Here is a 12,399-nt window from a genome sequence, read left to right on the forward strand (position 1 = left end):
TGTAAACATTAACCTTTAAACCTTATTCATTTGATGCAGGAGTGGTCAACGGCAGTCCTCAAGAGTCACCAAACAGGTCAGGTTTTCAGGAAATCCCTGCTTCAGCACAGGTGACTCAATCAGTGGCTCAGTCATGATGAATGAACCACTGACTCCTGCATTTAATGTAACCATGTATTGTCAACATAACTCTGTGCCCAGGACATACTTCAAAACGAGAGGTAACTCAATATATTACTCCCTGGTATATTAATCCTGTCATTGAGCTGCTCATGCAGTCTGTTCCAATACAAGTGGGGAATGAGGGCAGCAGAAGGTAGCCTATCCGGATCTGTGTTACAGGCTTGGTATGGATAAGAGGAGGTGTTAATATTCTGTGTGCTCTGCAGACAGCCTGTACCTATCCTGAAAATGAGTCCTGAATTATTAAAGTGCCCAGGCTGGGATCAGCTGGTGTCATGTATAATACATAGGGAGAGACCAGCTGCCTTGTATTGGCTGAGAGACATATTGCTTAAAGAGCCACTGGTTAGAGCCGCACCCTCCTCTAAACTTACTAGAGATCGTGCCCCAGTGATGCTCATGTCATCCAACTCCGTATCACTCCAATGGGCAACTGAGCTCTCAATCACTCAATCAGATGGCAGCCAAGGACAAAGTTGCACATTTGTTTTTAACCCAATAAAAAAAGCAAGCTGTTCGTGTGTGTGTCATTTTTTTTAAATGTTGGATGTTGCAATAATAGCTAGTGCCAGCACAAAAAATAACAACAGAAGTAGGAGACAGAACAGCACTGATGTGTTAACACTCTTGCACTGGAGGCCATTTTGGCAGCTTGGTATGTGTGGGGCTTGAATTCAATGCTGTAGTGCAGGGGTAGCCAACTGCACTCCTCAAGGGCCACCAACAAGTCAGGTTTTCAGGATATCCCTTCTTCAGCACAGGTGATTCAATCAGTGGTTAAGCTCATTATGATTGAGTCACCTGGGCTAAAGCAGGAATATTCTGACCTGTTGGTGGCCCTTGAGGACTGGAGTTGGCTACCCATGTTGTAGACATTGCTGACCTCTCACCTGCGCAGGGGCTGTCGTCCGTTTCTGTTATCTGGATGTCAGGAATGGTGGTTGGTTTAGCTACTTGTCTGCAAGAAAATAAAAGCAGATGGTTCAGTATGTACAGAAGGTCAATGGGAGCTTTGCAGGGGCCGCATACATTCACTAAGACTTGGGACGCTGAGTTAACATCAACATCTTCATTCCGCAATATTATGAAAGGGGCAATCCTTTGTAGCTCACAAAATAAGTGGGAATCAACGAACCAATAGTAACATCTAATTTAACGGCAGTAAGAACCACTCGGTCTGTCACCCTCCCCCCACAGCCTGCCACCCTCCAGCTTCCTCTTGTTCTGGCACTTCTCTACCTGAAACATGCTGCCCTCCTGTTCTCTGTTAAACACCCTTGATATGTTTAAAAGTTTCTTGTCCCCCCTCGCCTCCAAACTGTATACGTGATATCTTAAGTAACGCTTTCTGAGCCCCTATGGCAGGCCCTGCCACACCAATGGCCCTAGTGATGTATCAGGTATGTCGTGGGTACATGCTCATTAATTTCATGGGTCTGGTCAAGAAAACTGCTCCAATGGAGCCTGTGACGTACAGCACACCTGTGAGCACGTGACCTGCATATGGGACAAGGGTTAATATACAGCTCACAGGCTGCTCCACTTTTCACCTCCGCAAAAGTTCCTCAAATGAGTAATATATCCCCTAAATCTGCCCCCATATACTGTCACGAACAGCACACACGTGAGCACGTGACTTAGATATACAAACAGGGTTAATACACACGGCTACTCTAGTCAACTTACCTTTTCGCCTGTGCAAGGTACCTTCCATGAGTTAATATTAACCCCTTACTCAATTGCAATCATATCTACAGTATACGCTGCTGCAACCCGAGAAATGCAAATAAAAGATGTAAAATTAATAAATCTGCCAGGGTCTCAGGTACCTGTTTATGATTAAAAAAAAAAACTATGCACTTAACACACAAAAATCTGTTGTCGCAAAATGTGTCCGAAAATGTAAATACTCTCTCCAGAGGATGCAACAGTTAGAGGCTATAAATAGAATATACAATTACAATAAATGCAGAACAGTTTCTCAAAATAACAGGGTAAAACATAAAATACAAATCCCTATACAGTACATTACCCAAATGCCATAGGGTTTCTTCCAGAGAGATCACTGGCGCGGAAATGAGAAAGCTAAGCTTTAGTACAATTTTTCCCCATTGAAACAACATAAACCCACCCCGTCGTAAATCAGCTGTTAGATTGACAGTTTTACGACAGAGTAAAAATAAACCTTACAAACGACGTTTAAACTTTTCCTCAATATCTAAATGCACTCATAACTTTCCTTCTGTAATACTTACAGTACACACACGTGACCTACATCAATAGATTCAGGCGGTCATTGAGCAATGAGACTAAATCACGATCGTCTTAATCCTACATTTCAGCGACAAATGGATAACTGTCCCTTAGTAAAGGGGAGCGCAACCTTCAGCTGCTGCACCCCCCTGCCTTGTCTCCTCTAGTGCTAGTGCCCCCCTTTACCTTGACCCTCACATGACCCGGTGGCGTCATTTGATGCTGCGTTGCCATGGAGACGAGTTCTAATGCCGGCAGAGTCAAGGTAAGTTGATGTTGCAGAGGCCTCACGCGATCCCCCGGCATTTAATTTAAATGCCTTAGGAAAACTGGACTGAACAGTCCCAGGATCTGTGCGACAAGGTGTTAAACAGGATTATAATGCATTTATATGCATCTCAAGTCCCATAGATAGAGCCAAGTATTATAGCATGTTGATAGGAGTTTAGATGATTTCTTTAAACAAACTTGATTGGCAATCCATTAGATAACCATTCATAATTTAGTAGATGCCACATGAAGGGCTTAAAAATGTGTTCACTCCCAATTAAGCGATTACTATACCAAGACAAAGTTCCCTAGGCAATTCCAATCTGGCTTTCGCCCCAAGCACTCCATGGTAACTACCCTCCTAAAAGTTTGCAATGCGATCCAGAGTGGAATAGAACTGGGACAACTCCCTGGTGAAATATTCCTAGATTTTGCAAAGGCATTTGATACTGTTGATCATGTTTTCCTGCTTAACAAACTCCAGTGCTGTGGAATAGGGAAGCATGCTTTAAACTAGTTTCATTCCTACCTATCAGGTAGATCCCAACATGTGTCCATCTAACTCCATCCCCTTGGATATCACTTATGGTGTCCCGCAAGGCTCTGTTCTGGGGCCCCTACTCTTCTCAGTGTTCACCAGTGATCTTCCTACAGCTTGTAAGGGAGCTTCAATACACATGTATGCAGATGACACAATCTTACATGCACACAGCCCTAGCCTCTCTGACCTTCACATACTTCAATCTGACTTTTTGAGACTTGAAAATTGGATGACCCAAAACAAACTGTTTTTGTTTTTTTTTCTAAATAGTTTTATTAGGAAATTATGCATTAGATATGTATAATGGACTATATGCAACCTAATACAAAAACAATTTTAGGATAAGGGGGAAAGAATAGAATAGAGCATCACCAAAAAGGCGAGGCCTCCGGATAAAGAAGGAGGCTAGAAAAAGAGAGGGAGTAGGGGGGGAGCGGGGGGAGGAGGGAGCTGACCCCCTCCCCAGTCACCGAGTGCCTAAGTCCATCAATTTGGGTTTGAGGTCAGGGTGTCTTGGCTCTCCCTTTCATATTATCCTACTTTCATACAAAGCGGGTGAGTGTCCAAGCTAATCTATAGAATTAGCCATGGTTCCCAGATTTTATAGAAGGCTGTTGTGTTTTGTTTAAGGAAAGCAGTCAGCTTTTCCATAAGCATCACCTCATTGATCCTCTTTTTTATCATTCCCTTGGAGGGGGTAGATACCTTCTTCCAGGAGGCCGCTATCTCACATCTAAAACCAACTGTTTTTAAACACCGACAAGACTGTAACAATGGTATTTGGGACCAAGGCTAAATTTTTAAAGCTTCCAATGACTGAGCTCCAGATCAAATCCAACGCTAATACCACACTAACTCCTGTTACTAGTTTTAAATACTTGGGCATATGGTTTGACTCCCATTTAACATTTGGGATGCACATTGATACCCTGACATCCAAAGCCTATGCCAAACTAGGGGTACTTTACAGGAACAAATCCTCCCTAAGTCTGCTGGTAAGAAAGCATATCGCACAGCAGATGCCAATTATCGACTATCGGAACATAGTATATGACTCGGCACCCCAAACCCACCTTAACAAACTTGATACCATCTACAATTCAATTTGTTGTTTCGTTATCCAATGCAACTACAACACACATCACTGCGAAATGCTCAAAGAACTAGATTGGTCATCAATTGAGTCTAGTCGCCAAGTTCATCTTTCCTGACTTGCCTTCAAATACTTTCTGAACAAGCTCCTCACCCCTACCACATGCAGTACTTATCATCTGAGATCTGACTCCAAAAGACTGTTCATGGTCCCAAGGTTCAACAAAGTATCCGGCCGCTCCTCCTCTTACCGTGCACCCCAAAACTGGAACAATCTACCGGAGACTCTCACAGCCTCCACCAGTCTAAGTTCTTTCAAAACTAAAGCTGTCTCACATTTGAATCTGGTCTGTAACTGTTACATACAGTATGCCTATAATCTATATTATCTTTAACTGTGCATGCAATGTCATGTATATAATGTATACCCGGTTCACTTATGTAACTATGTATTGTAACCATGTATTTGTCATCATAAGTCTGTGCCCAGGACATACTTGAAAACGAGAGGTAAGTCTCAATGTATTACATCCTGGTAAAACAGTTCCTAAATAAATAAAATAACTCCAAGTGGGATTTATGGTTACGAGGGGAAGATGTCGCCTGTAAAGCTGTTCTAGCCTGTTCACCACCACACTTATAGGACGTACTACTTAGAGTGTAATGATAATAAAGGACCACAATATGCAGCATACTGTAGAAACATAACTCCAAAAGTAGATAGTACTCACTAACTGTAGAAATTCTTGGCTGCAAGGCGTTCATCCAGCATTGGGAAATTGTAATGGTATAGTCCACGATGGAACAATGCGGTGCACAGCGTGCAGGGAGGAAAAATGGGAGTGCAGCACATCCAAATGGATCCAAAACAATTTATTTTGAGAATGACATAGGAGACATCAAGATAGGTGAGTATATGGAGCAACTCTGACGCGTTTCGGGTGTAGCCTGCCCTTTGTCAGAGTATACTCTATGACAAAGGGCAGGCTATGCCCGAAATGCGTCAGAGTTTCTCCATATACCTTCCTATCTCAATGTCCCTTATGTCATTCCCAAAATAAATTGTTTTTAGTCCATTTGGATGTGCTGTACTCCAATTTTTCCTCCCTGCAAGCTGTGCACCGCATTTTTCCATCTTGGACTATACCATTAAATGCCTTAGGGAAGAGCGCGGGTCCTCTGCAACCGCCGCGTTCCCCCCCCTCCCAGAAAGATCTTGTGATCTCCAGTCCCCACTTTACGCACCCCTGCCTTAGTACCTGCTAAACCAGATGTGTCTAATCATTATATGCCACTCGGTGCCACGGATACACACATGCAACGCCCAGCATTTTCAGCAGATGACGTCACAGAAAATTCTCATTTTTCATAAAGTCACTCTTTGGTTGAAAACTTTTTTAGCCATGCCCGCTGAACCTTGCAGAACCCTCCAGAGAATGCCTTTAAAGGTAGCTCTAAAAAGATAATGTTTATAAAGTTGTCAAAAGGGCCATATTTTATTCCCATCTCTGGCAAAACCACTGCCCTTATCTTGAGACTGTCATAAACCCAATATATTTATATTTTTAAACCCAACTTGTACCTTCATTAACCCCTGAAGCACCCGATTGCTTAAAATACATAATATCTCACCAAGCCATCTGCACTTCCGTTTCTGTCAGCTGGGGGGCGACAGCGATCATGTGATCGCTGCTGAATCGATCACATGACCAGAAATGCAAGATGGCACTGTAAAGGTTAAAGGGCCAGTCCTTAATGGAAGCATTTGACAAAGTTTCCTTTAATCAGACAAGTTTAAGCAGTTTTAAATAACTTTTTACACTTGGGACATCTCCATGGTAACCAAATGCTTTGGAAGATTTTTACCATCTTCACATAATATCTTTTATGATAGAATAATAAAAGTTACGCATATATAGGGAAGTTGCAATTCAGACAGCCCCCCTCTTTATTGGTTTGTTTAAACTAATCATGCTGCCATCCGTTCAAACAGATAAAGGGGAAGAACCATAATTACCAGTAGAAAAATTAGATTCCAATTACATAGAAACATTCATTTACCCACGAGGCAAATAAATTACAATTTCCCTTGCAAGGAAAACGGATCTTTCTAAGAAAAGTGTTTATACTAGTACTGTATATTGAGACGCCACTAAAATCTATATATGCTGGTGCTAAAAATCAGTGGGACCGACGTCAAATCACAGAGCAACAGAGATAACCCGCGAGAGTTAAAGTGCTTGGACTAATCCATGCTAACTATGATAGAGAATATGTTACACTAGTGTGGGCCCTCTCTTCACTGCAGTGGAGTCTATTGCCTCCAGCCCTGAAAGGGTTAAGGAGACACGAGTTTCTTTATGCAGCTGCTCAGATGATTTCCACGTGGCCTAAAGCTGGGAATATTTTGCTTTGTTCTGTTTGGAAGAGGCGCCTGGCAGGCAGAAGTGGCTGGATTGTGCAATGCTGCAAATGTTCAGATCCCGTGCATCTTGCCAGCTGACCTGACTTGCCTTGCCTTCCCTTTTGACAAAATCAGCAGTGTGGCTCTTCGGAACTAACCCAGGAGAGATGTCAAGGTGCGCTGCTTCACGTGCAGCACTCATTACTCTGACATCCCAGCTCTTCCCACACGGGTGCTCTCATGCGCTCTCACACGTTCTCTCACACGTTCTCTCACTCTTGTGAGGATACCAGAGAAATACTTCCCAGAATAGGCACAAAAGGTGAACATGTCTAAATATTTGACGTTTCGGGCCTTTGTCAAAAACACAAAAATATTGTTAAAGGCCCATGCGGTGGCTGAAACGTTGAATATTTAGAAATAAATGTTCACCTTTTGCACAATTCCACGGCTTGTGCCTATTTTGGGACGTATTTCTCCTAGTATTATGACTAGGGATTACTTTTGTATGGAGCACCGGGGCAGGTGTCAGGAGTTAAGTGTTCACCATCTAAGGCTAAGGCCCCGCTCCCTCAGTCAGCGCACCCGCACTGCAGACAGGCGGCGCGCTGACAGGCACAGACCGCGATATGCGGTCTGTAGGGAGCAGGGAGCCGGAGCGGGAGGGGGGCGGCGTGGTTTGAGCGGAGGGACCCGCTACTCCCCCCCTCCCTCCACGGGCTTGGTCTCCTGGGCTGCAGGAGGGAGCTGCTGCGGGCTGCTGGAAGGTAAGCAGCTCCCGCTCCCTCCCCCTTCCCCACAAATGACACACACCCACACACACCACCCCCTTGTGTAGGAAGCTGTCTGACAGCTCCCGCTCCCGCCGCTGATTGGCTCATCAGCGCACCACGTGACGCGTCACCGCTCGGGATCACAATTTTCTTGCATCCCCTGGTGGCTGACGCGTAGTGAGCCGTGCAGCGAGGGGGGACTGGGACCGGCTCAGAAGGATTCCCCTGCTGGTGGGGAACGCTCACGCGGCTGCCTGCGCCGCCGAGCGCAGCGGGCCCCAGCCCTAACAATTGTTGCCTATTCATTTCTCTCTCATGAGGAGAGCTTCTGCGGCCCCACCCCCGGCCGATACCGGAAGTTAGGCCCAACCACAAGCCGGGCACCACTTCTGTGATTGTGCACCCGGGTGGGGCTCTCCTCTGCCCCAGGTAATGAGGGGCCGCTAATTGTACACCCCCCTAACCCCCACTCTATCGCCAAACTGCATCTAGATCTGAGTTCTCATTACAATGCCGTCCTTCTTTGCCACGAGTACAATCACTTTTGTTTGAAGAATTCCTGAAGATTCGGGAGCCGCTCCTGCAGCACTTTCCCTCTGTGTTTGCCTCATACAGTGATCTAGCAGTCCCATGCAACACCATTTCCCACTTTGGTCTGTCATTGGTTCGCTTTCTCCAACCTGACACTGTTTTAAACTACTTTCTGGCCAGTTGGGTCTGCAACACATTGCAGAGCCACGCAGCAACACGCAGAGCCATGCACCAACACGCAGAGCCAGGCAGCAACACGCAGAGCCACGCAGCAACACGCAGCAACACAGAGCCACGTAGCAACACGCAGAGCCACGCAGCAACACGCAGAGCCACGCAGCAACACGCAGAGCCACGCAGCAACACGCAGAGCCACGCAGCAACACGCAGAGCCACGCAGCAACACACAGAGCCACGTAGCAACACACAGAGCCACGTAGCAACACGCAGAGCCACGCAGCAACACGCAGAGCCACGCAGCAACACGCAGAGCCACGCAGCAACACGCAGAGCCACGCAGCAACACACAGAGCCACGCAGCAACACACAGAGCCACGTAGCAACACGCAACAACACGCAGAGCCACGCAGCAACACGCAGAGCCACGCAGCAACAAGCAGAGCCACGCAGCAACACGCATCCACGCAGCAACACGCAGCACCACGCAGCCACGCAGCACCACGCAGAGCCACACAGCAGCACGCATCCACGCAGCAACACGCAGCCACACGCAGAGCCACGCAGCAACACACAGAGCCACACAGCAACACGCAGAGCCACGCAGCAACACGCAGAGCCACGCAGCAACACGCAGAGCCATGCAGCAACACGCAGAGCCACGCAGAGCCACGCAGCAACACGCAGCCACACAGCAACACGCAGTCACGCAGCAATACGCAGAGCCACGCAGCAACACGCAGAGCCACGCAGCAACACGCAGCGCCACGCAGCAACACGCAGAGCCACGCAGCAACACGCAGAGCCACGCAGCAACACGCAGAGCCACGCAGCAACACACAGAGCCACGCAGCAACACGCAGAGCCACGCAGCAACACGCAGCAACACGCAGCAACACGCAGAGCCACGCAGCAACACGCAGAGCTACGCAGCAACACGCAGAGCCACGCAGCAACACGCAGAGCCACGCAGCAACACACATAGCCACGCAGCAACACGCAGAGCCACGCAGAGCCACGCAGCAACACGCAGAGCCACGCAGCAACACGCAGAAACACGCAGCAACACGCAGAAACACGCAGAGCCACGCAGCAACACGCAGAGCCATGCAGTAACACGCATCCACGCAGCAACACGCATCCACGCAGCAACACGCAGAGCCACGCAGCAACACGCAGAGCCACGCAGCAACACGCAGAGCCACGCAGCAACACGCAGAGCCACGCAGCAACACGCAGAGCCACGCAGAGCCACGCAGCAACACGTAGAAACACGCAGACACGCAGCAACACGCAGAGCCACGCAGCAACACGCAGAGCCACGCAGCAACACGCAGCGCCATGCAGCAACACGCAGAGCCACGCAGCAACACGCAGCAACACGTAGAAACACGCATAGCCACGCAGAGCCACGCAGCAACACGCAGAGCCACGCAGCAACACGCATAGCCACGCAGCAACACGCAGAGCCACGCAGCAACACGCAGAGCCACGCAGCAACACGCAGCCACGCAGCAACACGCAGAGCCACGCAGCAACACGCAGAGCCACGCAGCGCCACGCAGCGCCATGCAGCAACACGCAGAGCCACGCAGCAACACGCAGAGCCACGCAGCGCCACGCAGCAACACGCAGCGCCATGCAGCAACACGCAGAGCCATGCAGCAACACGCAGAGCCACGCAGCAACACGCAGAGCCACGCAGCAACACGCAGAGCCACGCAGCAACACGCAGAGCCACGCAGCAACACGCAGAGCCACGCAGCAACACGCAGAGCCACGCAGCAACACGCAGTCATGCAGCAACACGCAGAGCCACACAACAACACGCAGAAACACGCAGCCACACGCAGCAACACGCAGAGCCACGCAGCAACATGCAGCAACACACAGAGCCATGCAGCAACACGCAGCCATGCAACAACACGCAGAGCCATGCAGCAACACGCAGAGTAATATAAGAACACACAGAGCCACACAACACGCAGAGCCATGCAACAACACGCAGAACCATGCAACATGCAGAATGATGCAATATACAGAGTAATATAACAACATATTGCAGAGCCATGCAACATGCAGAGTGAAGCTACACGCAGAGCGATTCAACAACATACAGTGTGATATATAGCATGCAGAGCCATGCAACACAGAGCCAAGCAACAACAAGCAGAGCGATGCAACACGCAGAGCGATGTAACACGCCGAAGAATATAGCAACACGCAGAGCGATGCAACGCGCAGAGCGATGCAACGCGCAGAGCGATATAATAACATAGCAAAGCGATGTTAGGCGTTGTCCCCAGTGATCGCGACCGCGTGCACAGCATCAACAAGAGTCGTCCCTCTATTGGGCCGGCTCCAGTCAGTCCGTGCGCGCGCATGCAAAGTGCGGTGGCGCAACCACATTTTGAAAAGTCAAGAAATGTGACTTTTGGTGCGGCGGACGGGCGATGGCCACATCACAGCGGCGGTTCAGCGAATGTGGGCGAACCAGACGCGTTATGTCATGGCCACTGCCCCAGCCACGCCACCCCGTCGCGAGGTATCTGAAATCCTCTGATCGCTCGGGTGAAGGCCAAGAGCGCCGTCAGATGCTCCGTTGCTCGCATGTGCTCTCTGGGGCCGTAGCCTAACTAATCATACACATAGCAATATGATAACATGCAGAGCAATAGAATAGCATGTAAAGGGGAAAAACGCAGAGCACTGTAATACCGCGCCGATCGCTCTAATACCGCGCCGATCGCTCTAATACCGCGCCGATCGCTCTAATACCGCGCCGATCGCTGTAATACCGCGCCGATCGCTCTAATACCGCGCCGATCGCTGTAATACCGCGCCGATCGCTGTAATACCGCGCCGATCGCTGTAATACCGCGCCGATCGCTGTAATACCGCGCCGATCGCTGTGATACCACGCCGATCACTGTGATACCGCGCCGATCACTGTGATACCGCGCTGATCACTGATCACTGTAATACCGCGCTGATCGCTGTAATACCGCGCTGATCGCTGTAATACCGCGCTGATCGCTGTAATACCGCGCTGATCGCTGTAATACCACGCTGATCGCTGTAATACCGCGCTGATCGCTGTAATACCGCGCTGATCGCTGTAATACCACGCTGATCGCTGTAATACCGCGCTGATCACTGTAATACCGTGCTGAAATACGGCGCTGAGCGCTGTAATACCGCGCTGATCTCTGTAATACCGCGCTGATCACTGTAATACCGCGCTGATCACTGTAATACCGCGCTGATCACTGTAATACCGCGCTGATCACTGTAATACCGCGCTGATCACTGTAATACCGCGCTGAAATACGGCGCTGAGCGCTGTAATACCGCACTGATCTCTGTAATACCGCGCTGATCTCTGTAATACCGCGCTGATCACTGTAATACCGCGCTGATCACTGTAATACCGCGCTGATCACTGTAATACCGCGCTGATCACTGTAATACCGCGCTGATCACTGTAATACCGCGCTGAAATACGGCGCTGAGCGCTGTAATACCGCGCTGATCTCTGTAATACCGCGCTGATCACTGTAATACCGCGCTGATCACTGTAATACCGCGCTGATCACTGTAATACCGCGCTGATCACTGTAATACCGCGCTGATCACTGTAATAACGCGCTGATCACTGTAATACCGCGCTGATCACTGTAATACCGCGCTGATCTCTGTAATACCGCGCTGATCTCTGTAATACCGCGCTGGTCACTGTAATACCGCGCTGGTCACTGTAATACCGCGCTGGTCACTGTAATACCGCGCTGATCACTGTAATACCGCGCTGATCACTGTAATACCGCGCTGATCACTGTAATACCGTGCTGAACAATGGGGTTAATGATATCAGGAGGAGGAGTATTACTGACCCCTGAGTGAGCAAGTTGCACCCCGAGTGCCACGACGTGGAGGAGGGAGGAGGGCGAATTCGCTCATTGTCGTCCTGCATCTGAAGGCGTATGGGACGTCCTAGACCCCAAAAGATGTTCAGCAACCCCTCCACGATCAGCTCACCTTCCTCCTGCAAAATATTGACACCCATCAGCTTCAAAGGAGAAGGTCACATGCTCGGCTAACAGAGGCTGCAGCGCATAGAGATTCACCTCAGCTACTTCTGGGACCGCACAACCCTGACCTTCCTGCTTTACCTG

The 12,399-nt window shown here is 49.1% G+C and overlaps 1 protein-coding gene across 2 annotated transcripts in view; it reads right to left on the reverse strand.

Moving 5' to 3' along the window:
• Positions 1-12,399, reverse strand: part of RASSF2 (Ras association domain family member 2) — a 37,125-nt gene that overhangs the window by 15,315 nt on the left and 9,411 nt on the right. For both annotated transcript variants that reach the window (XM_075601287.1, XM_075601288.1), the window contains exons 4-5: positions 12,118-12,269; positions 1,074-1,141 (exon numbers count right to left, since the gene is read on the reverse strand). In XM_075601287.1, coding sequence (XP_075457402.1) covers positions 1,074-1,141; positions 12,118-12,269 — 220 coding nt within the window. The remainder of the gene's footprint in view (positions 1-1,073; positions 1,142-12,117; positions 12,270-12,399) is intronic.

The sequence above is a fragment of the Ascaphus truei genome, chromosome 5, assembly GCF_040206685.1.
Source record: "Ascaphus truei isolate aAscTru1 chromosome 5, aAscTru1.hap1, whole genome shotgun sequence".
NCBI classification, from domain to species: domain Eukaryota; kingdom Metazoa; phylum Chordata; class Amphibia; order Anura; family Ascaphidae; genus Ascaphus; species Ascaphus truei.